At 42.6% G+C, this 17,928-nt stretch overlaps 1 protein-coding gene across 1 annotated transcript in view; it reads left to right on the top strand.

The window, feature by feature from the left end:
• The window catches only part of USP10 (ubiquitin specific peptidase 10), a 74,510-nt gene extending 56,926 nt beyond the window's left edge, over positions 1-17,584 (top strand). Inside the window, exons 5-14 of the mRNA XM_023752547.1 lie at positions 2,996-3,087; positions 3,591-3,700; positions 4,118-4,173; positions 4,406-4,509; positions 5,366-5,465; positions 6,131-6,308; positions 9,203-9,368; positions 12,678-12,822; positions 14,530-14,595; positions 16,554-17,584. Coding sequence (XP_023608315.1) covers positions 2,996-3,087; positions 3,591-3,700; positions 4,118-4,173; positions 4,406-4,509; positions 5,366-5,465; positions 6,131-6,308; positions 9,203-9,368; positions 12,678-12,822; positions 14,530-14,595; positions 16,554-16,741 — 1,205 coding nt within the window. The 3' untranslated portion in view covers positions 16,742-17,584. The remainder of the gene's footprint in view (positions 1-2,995; positions 3,088-3,590; positions 3,701-4,117; positions 4,174-4,405; positions 4,510-5,365; positions 5,466-6,130; positions 6,309-9,202; positions 9,369-12,677; positions 12,823-14,529; positions 14,596-16,553) is intronic.
• Positions 17,585-17,928: the final 344 nt, after the last annotated feature.

Genomic DNA, 17,928 nt, shown 5'->3' with positions numbered 1-17,928 from the left:
GAATTTAGAGTACTTTTGATTATCTATAAATATATTGGTTATTTTGTGTTTTGGGTCTATTATAACAGTTGACATGGAAGGGAAGTTTTAGATCTTTCATACCTGTCCCTGGCCATTTTCTTTCCATTTTCCCCCAGTGTCTGTATTGAACAGGAATTAATGTCATCAAGCCCCTTCTCCACCTACCTCTTGGACCTTCACCCCAAACCCTCACCCTAGAAGACTTCGCCTCCTATGCCCTTGAGACCCTGAAACCTGCTTCTGCCCCCACTGCTAGTTCAAATTCCCTGTCCTTCTGGATCACTGTTAAGGGTTCTCCTGGCCTGTCGCGTAGACATGGTGCTGCTTCTCTTGCTGCATGTGTTGTCAGAGTGCACACTTCCAGCCCAAGCTGCAGGGGCCTGTGTGTATGTTAAGTATAGAGATGTACTTGTTGGTCTGTGATTGTAAGTGTACTATTTACTGGTGTCATCTGAATACCTCTTCTCAGCACCTCTAAAAAGTAAACTCATTATCTCATCACAGCACAGAACAAAAAGTCATCTACTCATCCTGTTGTATTTCTTCTGTGGGTAGAAGGCTCTCTTACCCCAGCTGGGGACGTGCTTCTGGTTTCAGCTGCCATTTGTTGTCCTTAGCCCTGGCTGCCTCAGGGTTTATCCAGTCCTTGGGTTGGGCTGAGCATCTCCTCCGCTGACCCCTTTCAGCTTCGCCTGCCCTGTGATGTCCCTTCCTCCCTGGCTGCAAGCTCTCCTGCAGCAGGGCCGCTCTCAGCCATTTCCACCTCTCCATCTCCGTGCCTCCAGCAGTTGGTGCCCAGACAGGGCTCTGCAAAAGGCAGCATGTCGTTTAACAGAGGTCCCGGGTTAGGCAGTTGATTTTGAGTCTTACAGTTCTGTAAAAACTTAATTGGTTCTAGATATAAAAATACCATGACAAAGATTTATAGGTGTCATGCTGGATGTTCATTTGGGATTGATGCTTATTTGAAAATGCAGGGGTTTTTGTAGTGTTTATATTAAGTAATTTCCATTCTGGGCACACATTGGAAATTACGACTGTTGTGATAATATGGCTCCAAGACAAGATGTAAAAATCTGTTGTAAGTAGATCTTAACCCGTGGAGAAAAGTTAGTATCTGAAACCTTAGAGCAGGGGTCCTCAAACTTTTTAAACAGGGGGCCAGTTCACTGTCCCTCAGACCGTTGGAGGGCCGGACTATAGTTTAAAAAAAAACTATGAACAAATTCCTATGCACACTGCACATATCTTATTTTGAAGTAAAAAAACAAAACGGGAACAAATACAATATTTGTATTTGCATGTGGCCCGCGGGCCGTAGTTTGAGGACCCCTGCCTTAGAGTAAAAAGATTTTAAAGTGGAACCCGTTGTCTCCTGAGAAGAAAGAGCCCAGCCTCTGGAGTCAGGTAGACCCAGGTTCACGTGTCATTTCAGTTATGTGACCTACACCAATTACCTGACCCCTCAACCTCAGTTTTCTCATCTGTAAAATGGGAGTGATACTGCTGTTTGCTTGATAGGGTTAAGATGATTATGAATAATACAGATAAAACAGCACAGTGTCTGCTGCATGACGGCTACTGTCTGTGCTGGGTGTTATCACATGGAGGCCCCTGGTTCAATTCTGTAAATGATCCATTACTCATAGAAGGCACAGTACTGTTCCCTGTAGTTCCCTGTAGAGGTGAGAAGAGTTTTGCAAGCTTAGTCTAATTGAACAGATTCCATTGGGTTCTCTTGAGCCTGTAATGCGTTCCTTTTTCTAAAAGGGAAAATTATTCCCTGTGCGTCCTCAATTAGAGGAAAGAGGGCATTTACTCTCACAGGAGGGATGGAGGGAGTGTGTTGACGTTAGAATTTTGCAAATTAGTTCCTTCATTTAATGCTTAAGTCTGGACCAGCCAGTCCAACTGTGTTTTAGAAAAGGCTTCTTTTGTTTGAGCAGTGCCTTGGAGGGATGCTGCCATTAAATGTGTGGTCACCTGTGCTTCTTTCCTAGTGCACAATGTAAAAGTAAAGGGAGGCTGTGTGGTCTGGCCATACACAGACTATGCATTTCAGGTGCTGGATGTGTTACCTTGCTCCTGTGTGATCACAGACAACTACTTAACCTTTCAGGGCCTCAATTTCCTTATTGGTGAAAGGGGATAGTGGTGGTACTCCTGGATTAATAAGGATTAAGTACAGCCAGTTAACATATGTAAATTGTAAAGCACTTGCTAAGTGTAGACAGTGTCCATAAATTGTAGCTGTCACTGTTACAAGTTTCATAAGACATTTCTGAAAAAAATAATATTTAAAGCATTTAATTTTAAAAATCATTACAGCATTGTATAAGGATGGCATTTACTGCCATCTATGAAGCAGAGTGATGTCCATGGGTGAAATCCGAGGATAAGAAGCTTGTTTCTAAATGGAATAAGGGAATTCCCGTGTACAAAACAGTCGACTTCTAATGAAAAATACCATTCAGTTAGTAGGAGATGGTAGTCCCCCCAAAACAGTAATTGAGCACCCACTGTGATGTGTTGTGTGCTGGAGTAGTTGCTGGTGATTCATTCAGACATGAAGGAGACTCAGGCTCTGCACGGAAACCCCTTGATAGCCAGGGTCTCCAAGACCACGCTGTTACCAAGGTAGGCCTAACTCAGTCTTTAAGAGAAAAGCCTGTCTTTTTAAAATCCTCTAATACTGACATTTGTTTCTTATTAAAATAGTTCTCGTGCTTCCTAGTTATATTCCCACAAGAAGACAAAAGTTGGTGTTTGGGAGAAATCTTTTTAAAAATTTTAATCATTAAGTAATGTATATGATGTTGAATGGAGTGAAACTTTAATCCTGTATGCCTTTTTTTTGGATATGTGCGTTATTGGAGGGGTTTTGAACACTCTCCCAGATAGAGCATAAGAATTTACTTCAGTGTTCCTCACTAGATGTCATTAACTTCTTAAATATGCTTCTTTACTCTTTCAGAGTTACTGGAGAATGTAACCCTAATACATAAACCAGTTTCATTGCAACCCCGTGGACTGATCAACAAAGGAAACTGGTGCTACATTAATGCTGTATCCTTCTTAGATGCTGTCCCAAGGCCGACTTACTACAGTTTTCTAATCCTCAGCCTCGATGGGGCATCTACCCTAAATTTTGAATCCAGAAACGTGGTTCCTTAGTTTGCCTACCTTGCTTCAAAACAGTGTTATTCCTCATGCTCCAGAAAGATTTGTTGATCTGGTAATGACAGAATCAGGCAAGTTTTATTCTTAGTAGAGTGGTCCCAAATACTAGGGCAGAGTGACCATTTACAAATGGAAATTTTGTTTTCATTGATTTATCTTGGTTGAGCCAAGTTCTTGTATGTAAACTGCTGATCGCAGAGTAAGCCCTTAAGTGGGTATCAAAGGCCGTTACCCCGTGATGATTTGGTTTATTCCCTTTTGTGCTTACACATCTAAGTTGTTTAGTGTCCTTGGCTTATTTAGTTTTATGTGCTCTTGTGCTTGATGTGCCTTTTGGAAATTTGGTGTCTGTTTCATTTCCTTTACACGTCCTTACTGCCAATATTTAGACACTGCAGGCACTGGTTGCTTGCCCTCCGATGTATCACCTGATGAAGTTCATTCCTCTGTATTCAAAAGTGCAAAGACCTTGTACTTCAACACCCATGATAGACAGCTTGTAAGTAAGGTGCTTAAAAATCTATTGAAGGGGAGTGGGTTTTTTCCCCTCTGATTATTAGAATTCAAATAGTTTAGCAAAGTTTTTGATTTCCTGCAAATGAACCCTATGCTATTTAAAAAAAAATTAGTATTCATGATATTGTATGGAAGTTAACCAGAAATGGAATTGGAGCATTGTTTATCTGTTTTCTTTAGAATCTATGAAATAAATGTTAGTGTTTACCAGCTTATCACTTAAAATATACCAAAAACTTATATAGAAAAGATTTAAGAACTCACTAGCTGTTATAGCATTGGTTGCCTAAAATTTGCTATCTTCATACTAACTAATATTCCACTTAGCCATCAAGGCTTTTTAATAAGAGCATTTCTTATAAAATAATGTACTTCTAACATTTTCCCCCCTCATGTTTAGTGTTCGGCTAATGAATGAGTTTACTAATATGCCAGTACCTCCAAAACCCAGACAAGGTGAGTAAAATGAGCTCTTCTGATGTATTACATATTGGGAGCTTGAAGTCAGATGACTGAATTGGATAAATTCAGTCTTATTGGGAAGAAAAAATTTTAAAAAATAGATGTTACTATACCTACGCTATTTTCAGCATTGGGTGGGTGTGGGAGGGAGTTTTGATGATTTTGCTTTTTGTCATTTTTAGGCTCCCTTTTTGTTATGAAAATCTATGTTCTGTTTCCATTGCAGCTCTTGGGGATAAAATCGTGAGGGATATCCGCCCTGGAGCTGCCTTTGAGCCCACATATATTTATAGACTCCTGACAGTCATCAAGTCCAGCCTGTCTGAAAAGGTTTGGGACTCCTCTAACGTAGCCACTGGAGTGTTGCCTTTTACTCCATTTTGTGCCTTAACTGTTGCTTATTCAGGGCTTGCCCTCCGTGTAAGTGCTGTGATTGGTGGGTGTGTTCAGTAGATTTAGGCTTGTTATGGAGTCAGTTGCTTGGATTAATTTAAAGAGGTTGGTGATAATCATAATCAGAACCAACTCACGTATCATTTACTGTGTACCAAGTACTGTTGTAAGTTCTTCCGTATATTAACTTACTTAACCCTGTGAGGAAAGTATGATTATTCTCTCCTTGTTACGCTTGAGAAGAATGAAGTCATTGCTTAAGGTCACACAACTTATACATGGCAGAGCACGGCTTTAGCTTCAGCTCCTTAATCCCTGCCCTGCACTGCCATTCAGGTCCAAAGGAGGCATTTGGGGCTGCTAATTTCATGACTCCCAGTGTAAATGAGAGTCCTAGGCTTGTGTAGGGAGGTGGCCCTGGACAACTAGTTCTTGTTCTTCTATTTCATTTAACAAAACACCAACTTTTAAATAACTTTTCTTATAAAGGCAATTGCATATTTATTGTAGAAAATTTCATAAATACAGAAAAGCATAAAAAAAACACCCATTAGTTCCATCACTTAGGATAACTGTTTAATCTGTCTCTCCTTTCCTCCGTCTTCCCCTCCCCCATCTCAGCTGTCCAAAGAAAAACTCACATGTTTCGGGGGGAAATACTTTACATGAGAATGTGTTGAAAATTTAAGAGGAAGCATAGTTTGAATATGCAGGTAATTACATTCCCTGCAGGTCTTAGATAGTGATCATAGTAATCGGTTGGAATTAATGTGGTCACATTTGTCCTTTTCAGGGTCGACAAGAAGATGCCGAGGAATACTTGGGCTTCATTCTAAATGGACTTCATGAGGAAATGTTGAACCTAAAGAAACTTCTCTCACCAAATAATGATAGTAGGTTATGATGTATTTGCTACAAAAATGTGTGAGAACATTTTCTTAAGAATTATTTATTTTATTTTATTTTTAATTCTCACCCAAGGATAGTTTTTTCCGTTGATTTTTAGAGAGAGAGTGGGAGGAAGGAGTCGGGGGAGAGACAGAAAGATACATGGATTAGTTGCTTCCTGTATGCACTCCAACCGGGGCTGGGGATTAAACCTGCATCCCAGGTATATGCCCATGTTTGGGAATCGAACTGTGACCACCTGGTGCATAGGTCCACCCTCAACCACTCAGCACACTGCCTGGCCTGTTGTGTTTGTTCTTGGTGTAGAGCAGCGGTTCTCAACCTGTGGGTCGCGAACAATGAAAATACATCCTGCATATCAGATATTTACATTACGATTCACAACAGTAGCAAAATTACAGTTATGAAGTAGTAACGAAAATAATTTTGTGGTTGGGGGTCACCACAACATGAGGAACTGTATTATAGGGTCGCGGCATTAGGAAGGTTGAGAACCACTGGGTAGAGTCTTGATGTAGAACACACCCTGATTTTGTTCTTAAGACTACAAATGACAAATCTGTGTAGGTGATGTCTGTAGAACTTTTTTTATTTTAATGTTTTTGCTGTTCTTGTGAAGAGTATCCTAAGCAGACTGTCTGTTTTCCAGAATTTCCTATTTCCAATGGACCCAAAAGCTACTCAGTTAATGAGGAAGAGCAGGAAGAACCAGGTGAAGGAAGTGAGGACGAATGGGAGCAAGTGGGCCCCAGAAATAAGACTTCAGTCACTCGCCAGGCGGACTTCGTTCAGACCCCAATCACTGGCATTTTTGGGGGACACATCAGGTTCATGTTTTTCTGGAATATTTTAGTATTTGCCTTTTTCAAGGTTTGGAGATTTTGCTAAAGCGGGGAGGTGTAAGACTTGTCCTAAGACATTTTGACTTGCTGGTTTCCCTCTACACTTCTGTGTACTCTCCTCTTGGACTTCTAATACTTCTCTTGCCAGGCACCACTGCTTTCACCCTACCCATTGTGGCCTTTCGGCAGAGGGTGCTGTGCCCCATGGACCTGTCTGTCCCCCCACCCCCTCTCCTGACTCCCCTCCATCAACATTTACATTCCCTCAGCCCAGCTGTTCACAGCTAGGTTGGAAGGGAAGAGAAGAAATTATGTATCTAATTGGAGGAATTGTAGGCACTGGACCAAGTGAGTTAAAAGTTAAGGGAATAGGAGAGCTACTTCTACATAAAGGAGGACATGTGACCTCGTCTGGAATACCTGGCACCTCCTGTGCCCCAGTTCCCTAAACCAGCTGCTTTACATGCATTCACCAAATCCCCCTAAAAGGCTTTTATTTACATACATCAGCCACTCAGTACTGATGTGATGTTGAATTCAATACGACTCGTACGTACAGGGAGATTTACTCATCCGGTCTGAAAGGACCTCATTATAGCACATTTCCTCCCCGAAGGCCTCACAGCAGAGCCTACCAGGGTGGTGTTTTAGTGAGACTCTTAGCCTTTCGTTGTCCCAAATGCTGTGTATCCACAAGAAATAACACCCTTTCCAGGCATCAAGGGTTAGTTCAATCTCTCCCTGCTCTAGAACAACTTAGATTGAATACCTTTCAACAGGCTAATGAAAACCTCAGAAAAGGTGCACTGACTCCTCACAAGCTAGTCAGTGATGCTGGAGGACTGGATTTAGTAGCCAGTCGTGCCATGTGACCTTGAACAAGTCACTGCTGTGCCCTTCGCCGAGAATTACTTCCAGGGCCCCTTTCTGTTCTGGAGTCTCTCCCGTGTCAGCCTGTGGTTAGGTGCGCTCTGGGGAATGCCCAACCTCTGATCGCTGCCGCTGTAACTTGTTTTTGCCAGATACGGCTCCTTGGGTTGGGCCTTGTTGGGAGAAGAGAGCAGGGGTCCAGGTCTGTGAACAGCAGTGAGAAGAGGCCGAGTGTGACCTGGGCTCTCCATTAGACCAGCAGCCTGATGTTAGCATTCTTGGGGCACTCACTTAGGGATGGGAGAGAGGGTGATGTGTGGACAGAGCATCATATTTTTGCCCAGGTGTAGTATCAGAATTACAGTGCCATCGATGGCCAACATACCCAAGTTCCCAAATTTGTCGGAGAATGAATCATGGGAAAAGCCAGAATCCACTTTGCGGCATGTCTGGCTTAGCCTGAATGGCTCTGCCATGGTCACTCGCCTCAGCCTCTGGGTTCTTTGTGTTGAAATTGGTTATTGATATGTCTTTTTCAAAAATGGCAAAGGAAAGAAAAGGAATTGCTGCTTATAATTTAGGAACTTTTTTTTTTTAGGATGCATAGCAGCCATCGTTAAGTATGATTCTCTATTCAAACAAGTTGAAAGGTTTTCTTCTAAAATTCACCCTGTTCTGGTGGCTTTTCAGTTTCCACAGAAAGAATCTTTTTTTGTTTGTTTGTTTTTAAAATCTTTATTGTTGAAAGTTTTCCATATATTCTCTCAGAAAGAATCTTTCTCCACCCTTTTCCCCCGGGATGCTTTTGATAAACTCTAGGCCCTTTGAACCAAGAGACCACTTCTTGATTTCTTCCCTAACTTTAATTAGTGGTTTTCCCACTACTCCTCTTCGGAACCAAGGGAGGGGAGGAGTGTGGACATGCTTCCTCAGACTGTGTTGGGAAAGCAGCATATGAAAATCAAACCCTAAGCAGAAAAGCTTTCAGCTCACTCTTCATGCATCTGCTCTAAGAAGTCTGAATATCTAGCCACACCCATTTTATTCCGTCTATAAACTAGGTCACTCAGGCTGCAGAAATAGAATCCCTTGTTGAACTCTTGGAATGTTTCCTTGCTGAGGCTAAGTGACAGATGGGCCCAACACACCATTTTTACTCAGAAAAACTTAGAAAAAGAAAAATGAAATGAAAAACCAGCTAAGAAAACAAGGTTGAATTGGCAGCCTTCTTCTTGAGGGAGGTAGCCCTGTTTCCTGGAATGTTAACTTGTTTTTTATTATACGCACCCTGCTCCTCTTCTTTGTAAGTCATTTTTATAGGGGAAAATGCCATTAAAAATATTCTGTTTACCTTGAGGTTTCCTCTCTTTTATTAGAGCAGGCTGTGATACTTTGAGAAAATAAAATGTGTCAGCATTTTGAGGCCGTGCTAGATAGTCACATTTATTAACTGGTGTATTATATAAAATGTGGAGAGGAGGTGAAGGAGTTTGAAGGTGAAATATGTTTTCTTCAGAGCCCTTGAATAGGAAATTGTCATCTGCTGGATTTAGTTGCTAGAAATAGTTAGGAGGTGGCAGTCAGCAGAATTATTATTTTGTTGTTGTTAATCCTCACCCGAGGATATTTTTTCATTGATTTTAAGAGAGAGTGGAATGGAGGGGGAGAGAAACATCGATGTGAGAGTGACACATTGATTGGTTGCCTCCCGCATACACCTGACCAGGGCTGGGGATCAAGCGGCACCTAGGAGGTGCCCTTGACCAGAATCGAACCAGGCATCTTTTAGTCCATGGGCTGACGCTCTATTCTCTGAGCCAAACCGACTAGGGCCAGAATTATTTTTAAATTCAGTATATTTTTGGCTTTTCTGTTCTCTCTGGTCTTCTGAAGGTGATATTGAATAATCTTATTTTCAGTGTTTATTCCTCTTCTCCTGTTGGATAATCTTAAGAGAAAGTGGGAAGGAGTGGTCTCTTAAGTTTTTTGTTTTTGTTTTCAATTCTTAGGTCTGTGGTTTACCAGCAGAGTTCAAAAGAATCTGCCACCTTGCAGCCATTTTTCACGTTGCAGTTGGATATCCAGTCTGACAAGATCCGTACCGTCCAGGATGCATTGGAAAGCTTGGTGGCAAGAGAATCTGTCCAAGGTTATACCACAAAAACCAAACAAGAGGTATATTCACAGTTGATCCTGAACCTGTCTACCGAGGCACTCGAGTATGGTGGAAAGAACACAGAATTAGGAATGAGGACAGGTGGATTTGAGTTCAGCCTCTTAAATCAGTTGCTTAACTTTTTTGGACTGAGATTTTTCACATTTTTAGATGAAATGGTTGAAACAGATGATCCTAACAATCTCCTTTAGCTCTGAGTCATGTAGCACAAGGTAACGGTCTTGCAGATTATTTATCCCGAGTTGTGTTTAATTTTCTGGCTATCTAATCATGGTACCACAAAGTCATTGCTACCCCTTTCAGAGGCTGATGGCTTGTTTACATTCCTGATATCATAGAGCACAGTTTCATGAGATTAGTCAGGACATAAAAGAGATTCATAGCACATGTGTTTTGAATTTGATTGTAGATCTTCCAGAACATTGAAGTAGAGGAAGTCATTGTTCTAGTGCCTGTTGCCCTTTGATTTGATCTGGAAAAGATAAAAGCCTTTCAGCCTTCAGGAGTGGAGACACAGATTGTGGCTTAGTGTGGTGCACCTGTCAGCTCAATCTGGAGAGAGGGGTAGATTCTGCTCTTTGAGAGCTTCCTAGTTCCTGGCTGTCCAGATGTGCCAGTTTATGCCTGTTTCCAGCTCTTCAGTTGAGAATGTCTTCTCCATTATTGTCCTAAATTGTGGCAGTGAATTCATACACATGTGTTGGGAAATGAGTGCAGGCTAGTGGTGGGCAGTGCTTTTTTGAACAGTTTGTAGTATTCCTGTGAAGCTTGATTGAAATAATAGTGTGTAGTGACTGCAAGGTGAAGAATGACGTCCCAGTGTAGAAAACGTGTCAGCTCCTTGCATAGCCAAGGTGGACATACCCTTGCCTTGCGACTCGTGACCTGAGTGAAGAACAGAAGTAGGATGTGTTCCTCTGGGGACTTCAGTGCATCTGGGGTCTCCTGCATTGATTGGTGAAGCCAGCTCTTGGGGGATTTGCAGAAACTATGCCTAATCCTCTACCATATTTTCTGATTCCTTCTCCTGGGCAGTTTTGTTTAAAATTAAAAGTGGTGGAAGCCAGTGTCAGAATCTTGGCAGTTGGCTTTGTGAATAAGCTAAGCAGATTCTAGTGGTGGGACTAATGGAAGAGAAAGCTAGGGGGTACTTGTTTCAGGGAGGTTGCTTTGTGTGGCAGGAATGTGAACTTGGTTGTGGGGACTGTCCACAGCTTGTTCTCTGGCAGCTGTGACTCCAGAGGTGGATGCACTGTCCTGGCCACTGGGCCACGCTTCCTGTGCTCTTCTTTGAGCCAGCTGTGCAGGTCTGCCTACTCGTCCTGCTGCGGAGGCTGTCCCTGGGCTATCGGGAAAGCCCTTTGTGATGTATCTATTGTTCCCTCTGTTGCTTCTGCTGCAATTAAACTTGGAGTTTGGGGAGGAGGTGGAATGGGAGGTATGGATTGAGATAGAGGTGGTTATTGGCCTATTGTCAGAGAGTGTTAAGGAAAGATGATTTGTTCTGGGTAGCAGGCTGAGAGGAAGGATTCAAGAAAGAAGTGATGTTTTGGCAGAGCCTTGAAGGTTAAAAAGAACAATTCTAGCTGTTCTAGCTCCATGGTCATGATGGTGTGTGGTTATCAGATAAGAGAACACTCAGAAAAGCAGATATTTGAGGAAGGAACATTTTGGACAACTTGTGATATCTGTAAAGAGCAAATAACACAATTTCTGGAATGTGGTTTTTTTAAACTTTTTAAAATATCAAGTTGGTTTTTTAAAAAATAATGTTTTTATTGATTTGAGAGAGAGAGAGAGAGAGGAAGGGAAAGGGAGAGGAAGAGAAACATCGATGACATCAGTCGGCTGCCTCCTGTATGCTGCCACTGGGGATTGGACCCGCAACCTGGGCATGTGCCCTGACCATGAATTGAACTGGTGACTTTTTGGTCCATGGGATGACACTCAACCAACTCAGCCACTCTGGCGAAGCCCAAGTTTAATTTTATTATACTTTTAGATCAAATGTCTGTGTGTGGGGCGGTGTGAGGGAAGGGGGGACGGAGACACAGGATGATGGTCCATGGGAAAATGTGATTAGGGTCTGCTTTGGTTGAGTGACAAGAAAGTGTGCCTCCATTTGTCTGGAAACCCAAAAACACATTTAAGAATTTCAGATTAACCACCTAGTGAACCACTTGAGGTTTAACCAGTTAACTGCCATGTGTCCAAAATGGAAACCATCCCCACACGCCACGATTTAAAAAATTTTTTTTTAAAATATATTTTTATTGATTTTAGAGAGGAAGGGAGAGGGAGATAGAAACATCAGTGATGAGAGAGAATCACCGATTGGCTGCCTCCTGCACGCCCCCTACTGGGGATCGAGCCCCACAACTTGGGCATGTGCCCTTGATCGGAATCGAACCTGGGACCCTTCAGTCCACAGGCCGACGCTCTACCCACTGAGCAAAACCAGCTAGGGCATGCCACGATATTTTGAATTTAATTGCATCTATAGACGCTTATGGTGCACAAAAGGTTAAGGTAAAAATGACAGGTCACCACACTGAGAAGCATCCCAGAGACACTTCAATCCTGCTCTCCCAGTTCTCAGGTGAGGAATCCAGAGCCATCATTCCTAGTTTCAGCTGTTGAGCTGTGGTCACGCTTTTCATTCAGTCACAGATTTTCATTCAGTCACAGATTCTGTTGGATACAGAGACACTAGTGGGCATGTTATCTGTTCTTAAAGAGTTTATAAGTATAGAGAACAATAAAGGAATGAAGTATTGTTTGTGAAGGTGCATTTTAATAAGCATTCATTAGACCTGTGAAAGTATATATTAAATTGCATTTAATAAAAAGCATTTATTAGAAGCTATGAAAGGGTTCGAATAAGTAGTTTTAGGGTTAAAGCATCCAATTCAAGAAAAACATCAGCCTCAGTTTTATCAACACTATGAGAGTTATTAAAAAACAAGCTAATAAATATATAATTCAAGGTACCACTCAGTTAGCTTTTTTTATGGTGATGCCAATTTGTCATTAGTGCCACAGAGCAAAGATTGTTAACGTGAGTTCACAGATGGGCTCAGGCACCCAAGGGATCCTCTGCAGTGGTGTTTACAAAGATATATGCATTTTTCTAAGAAGGACACCAGTAGCTTTCTAAGGTGTTGAAAAGATCTCACAACCCCGGAAATGTCCAGAAGCTTTGCCATGTACTGTAAGGAGTCGGCCCTCGGAGGTCTTTGAGTGGAAGGGGCGTGGCTTCTGCTGCCTGGAGTCAGATGGCCGCTGGACCTGTGTGCTTTGTGTCCCAGGTCGAGATTAGCCGGAGGGTGACCCTGGAAAAGCTTCCTCCTGTCCTCGTGCTGCACCTGAAACGATTTGTTTACGAGAAGACTGGCGGATGTCAGAAGCTCATAAAAAATATTGAATATCCTGTGGACTTGGAAATTAGTAAAGGTGAGAAATATGTAAGGCAACAGTGCTTATGGTGACAGTACTCCTGGACACCAGTGGGCATTTGACACATGAGCATTTCTGAAAAAGGTCAAGATGAAGGAATTTCTTGACTTTTAATAGACCTTTTTCCAAATTCTCATTAAAATGGCTTTTTAAAAATAAAGGCAAAAATAAAATATAATCTTACTAGATTAGAAAAAATAGGTTTTATCCATCAAAATGAGTATCAATTTATAGATTAATGGTACAAAACAATTTTTCTTATACTACATATTAACAACTGTGTGCATCAGCCTGGTTAAAAGGGCTTTTTTTAGTGAATTGGGAATGTTCCCTATTCTGGGGGTTTCTCTGACCCGGTTGCAGTAACATACCTTTTAGGTTTGTGTGTTGCCACGAGTCTCCATCAGGTAACCTGGGCTTAGCAGCAGCGGCACATTCTGGCAAAAGCACCAAGTTCAGGTTGTCTTGCTACAAGTACAGTTTGAAGCAGCTTTCCTTTAAAGCTTCAGAATTGGTGAAAAATGTTTTCTGATAATGAAGCTTGATCAGGAGCAACACAAGTTAGAGGTGATTCTCAAAATAATCAGAGTGTCTGAAAAACAGGAAAGAGGATGGCATCTCTGGGTCGGGTAGAGCCCCGGGTCCCTGTCACCTTCCCTCCCTCTCCTCCCTCCCCACAGCACAGCACCCACTTGCCCTGTATTTTGGGCCAGATGACTCAGGAACTGGTGGGTGGCAGCCTTATGCTTATGATCGGCTTCTACTACCCCAGGGATGTTCCATTTCTTCCTGTGGCTGAAAATTTGGACTCCTGTGCCAGTTTATGGCCCTCCCCTCCTCTCATGGTGAGCTGCTTCATTCCTAGGCAGCATGTTTTTCTGATCCCATCTGAGGACCAGAACAGGGAAGAAACTCCAGCTGAGAATCACATACTGGGTCATCGTCCCAATCTGCATGGCTTTCAGGAAACAGCCAACAGTCCAAAGGCGTCCTCTGACCCACTCTTGCACCTTCCCTCACCCCCAAATTAACCACCTAGATGGACTGACTTGTGTGGTTTCCTACAGATTTTATTTGCGTGGCGTTTCTTGTTACATGTATTTTTATATCAGCTCCCACCTCAGATGCTTTCTAGAAAGAGAAATGACAGAGTTGAGAAATAGAGAAGGAGCCAGTAATCTCCAGGTGAACTCTTCCCAGCATCTGAGTGGCGCTTCTGTAAAGGGGAACTGGGTGCTTTAAGGCAAGAGACCTGGCCTGCACCAGCTGGTAGTTGGAACCTCTGTGGAGAAGCCATATACTGTTGTGTAATTGAAGTTTTGTGGCCTGACTCCCATGTAAAATATTTTGCTGCCTGGGTTTTCCAGGTCTGTTTTGGTTTTGTTTTGTTTTTGCCTTTAAGTGGGCAACCCATCCCCCCTCACTTTTTAGAACATCTGCTTTTAAGGGGTTCCTAGCATGAGCTTAATAGTTTCAGCATATTGCTCATATTTCTTTGATGGGTTGGTTGCTGATTATGTCTTTTACTACACTGCACAGCTAATTTCTTCGTGGGCCACTTTTTATGCAAATAAAGGATGGAGTTTTGTTTCTCTGGTCCACTAGGTAGTTCTGTGAGTGGAGACTTGTTAGTCTTTGCTTCTGTTACTCTGAGACTCTGTAAGTGCTTTTATAGATCGGAGCTATTGATATTTTGTTTTTCAGAGCTGCTTTCTCCAGGAGTTAAAAATAAGAATTTTAAATGCCACAGAACCTATAGACTATTTGCAGGTAAGTAAATTTGTACACTAATTCCCTATTAAAGCAATGATAAAAGGGTTTCTACTCAGGCACAATTTTGCCATAATGCCACTTAACATAAAGAATAGATTTCACTATTGGTATTGCTATGGAATTTTTAAGTCAGGAAATCATTTGAAAATGTGTATTTTACCTGAAATTTGGTGCTTGGAATTTGACAAAATACCCTCTTGGCTCTAAACTGAGCCCAACATAAGACCTTGTTTGACATGATCGTTTCTGTCTCTGAGACAGAGGAGTAGGTTTAGGCTGCCAGCCTGGCACTTTGAGAATGTGACCTTTTCCTGCTGCCGTGTGGTACCTGTGGTACATGGTGCTTGGAGTGGCTGTGACACGGAGTCACCCAGCTGGGTTAGGAGTCCCAAACTCTCCGTATGGCACTGTCAGTTGTGCATGAGAAGGTGGCCTGAGCTCACATGCTTCTCAGTCAGGCACAGGAAACCCCCTCTGGGGTGGGTGAGGGGGGTGCTGGACAGCCCTGTCCCAGAACCGGGAGCCTGGAGCTCCCTGTGGTTCCAGCTTGTCTTCTAGGCCTTTTTTCCCATTCTTTCTCTTCTATAGCCTGAGTCTCTTGTGCCTTGGAAGCTTTATATCTCTTTTGATAGTTATTTGCAACAGTTGTGTTTGCTTTTCTGGCTGTCTTTATTAGCGTTTTCTAGCTTCTTTGTCATCCTTCCTTTTGTATTGCCTTCGGTGAGGTGGGTGCTGTGAGTCATCATGGAAGATATTTCATAGAAACTTAGGATTCTCATTTTTTCATGTAATATAGCATATTCCTATATCACAATCAGTTCCATGAAAATTCCGCTCATCCTATATAATAAAAGGCTAATATGCAAATTGGCCGAACGGTGGAACAACCAGTCGCTATGATGTGCACTGACCACCAGGGGCCAGATGCTCAACGCAGGAGCTGCCCCTTGGTAAGTGCGCTCCCATAGGAGGAGCACTGCTCAGCCAGAAGCTGGGCTCACGGCTGTGGGTGGTGGCAGGAGCCTCTGCCGCCTCCACAGTAGTTAGACATCCCCTGAGGGCTCCCAGACTGTGAGAGGAGCAGGCCAGGCTGAGGACTCCCCCCCCCCCTCCCCCAGTTCACGAATTTCGTGCACCGGGCCTCTAGTTGTAATATAATTCACTAATTCCTTCTAGTGGGTATTTAGGTTTTTCCATTTTTTCATTGTTATAAAATCTGTGTCTAAGATTCAGATACTCTCTTTTAGAACAGTCTCGAAGTGGTCTTGGCTAGATCAAGGGCATGAACTTTTTGTAGGTCTCTGGGTATGTTTTCAGATGTTGATTACTTTATATTGTGGCTCTCTAGGGGTGTCTTTCATGTTCTAATTTCCAGCATTCTCTCTAAAGTATTAAATATTCAGCTGGCTGATGCCCTAACTGATTTGGCTCAGTGGATAGAGCGTTGGCCTGGCGACTCAAGGGTCCCAGGTTCAATTCCGGTCAAGGGCATGTACCTTGGTTGCGGGCACATCCTCAGTGGGGAGTGTGCAAGAGGCAGCTGATCAATGTTTCTCTCTCATTGATGTTTCTAACTCTCTATCCCTCTCCCTTCCTCTCTGTAAAAAATCAATAAAATATATTTAAAAATAAATATTCAGCTGGCCGATAACCTTGCCTAAAGGGCTGACAAATGGAACAACCCTACTTTATCAGGATTTGTTTTATTGTTTGTGACGTATTGAACATTTAAAAGATGTTAAGATGTACATGTATATCTTTTTATTGTAAATTGTTTAAGGTCTTTGTGTTTGAATAAACTGCCTTGTGTCATTAAGTTCTCTCTCTCCCACCTATTTTGGTAAGTGTCTCACAAGACAGATTTTTGGAGGTAGTCTGATTTTTGGTGGGTGTGTTTATGCTGTTGATGTGCAGTGCTTGTCTCACTGGGTCGCCCACCGGGCCCTCTCTTCCAGTGGTCTACCATCACGGCAGCAGTGCGACGGGTGGTCACTACACTACGGACGTCTTCCAGATTGGTCTGAATGGCTGGCTGCGCATCGATGACCAGATGGTCAAGGTGATTAACCAATACCAGGTGGTGAAGCCCGCTGCAGACCGCACAGCCTACCTCCTCTATTACCGCCGAGTGGACCTGCTGTAACCGCCTGTGCGCTGTGTGTGCCGACACCTGCTTGTAGAACACCAACTCTCACTGACTTCTTTCCTCTCTTTAGTGGCTCTTTAGAGAGAAACTCTTCCTCCCTTTTGCAAAAATGGGCTAGAATGAAAAGGAGATGCCTTGGGTTTGTGCACAACATAGTTTATGGTGTCTTCTAACTTCCAAATCAAATCACTTGGTTGAAACAGACTGTCGCTTGATTTAAGAAAATACACAAAAATCCATAATTTTGAAATAATGCTGATTCCTGAGTTGGACGGGAACTTGCATTTGATTTCCAGTCTGATTGCTTAGTAGGATGAATTCTGCACCAGCAACGACACTTGTAAATTTGTGAAAATGAATTTTATCTTTCCTTAAAAAATGAATTTTTTAATCCATCACACTTTCTTCCCCCACCCTTTAGTTTTTGATAAATGATAAAAATGAGCCGGTTATTGGAGAAGAAATAGTTCTTCAAAAGAAATAAACACAAAAAATGAGTTGCTGGTTTCTAATAGGAAAAAAAACCAACACATTTTAATAATTGTGTGACGAGAAACTGCTTACTCACACATTACAGATCAAATATTTGGAGTTAAGGTGTTAGTCACATAGATGGGTGATTGTAACTTTATTGCCATGAAAAGATTTCAAATTGCATTCATGCTTCTGTGTACACATAATGAAATATGGGCAAAATAATGAAGATTGATCTCAAGTCCACTCTGTTTACTTTTGCTGCCTGCTCTTCTCTAATGCCGCGTCTCCAGTTGTACACAGTTTAGTGATGCCTAGGATATCAAGTTGTCGCCCATCAATAAAAATCACTAAGTTGGTCTAACACTGTGCTTGGTGTTTCTTTGACTGAGTGCCTTTTCCAGCGACTGGGATGCAGGCTCTTGGATCAGCTGACGTGTGTGAGAGAGCAGCGCCAAGACTCAGTCTATGCTTGGTTAATGTTTCCCAAGTGAGAACTGGATGGGTAAATGGGATCGAATCTTCGAATAGCAGAAAAGGGGAGGTGAAGTCTCCCTCAGTTGTTTCTGTGCTGTGTCTAACCCCCCCAGTCTGTCCCCGCCCGCCCCCCCCCCGCCCCGCCCCCAGTCCCCTGCATTATCAGCGTCACCAAAGTGGTGGGTTTTGATTGGCCTAGCATCTTTTGTATGCCACTGGGGCATCTTAACACC

This window comes from Myotis lucifugus, unplaced genomic scaffold (assembly GCF_000147115.1).
Source record: "Myotis lucifugus unplaced genomic scaffold, Myoluc2.0 scaffold_35, whole genome shotgun sequence".
NCBI lineage: Eukaryota > Metazoa > Chordata > Mammalia > Chiroptera > Vespertilionidae > Myotis > Myotis lucifugus.
Note: the sequence above shows the minus strand (reverse complement) of the source record. Positions and strands in the feature narration are given on the sequence as shown.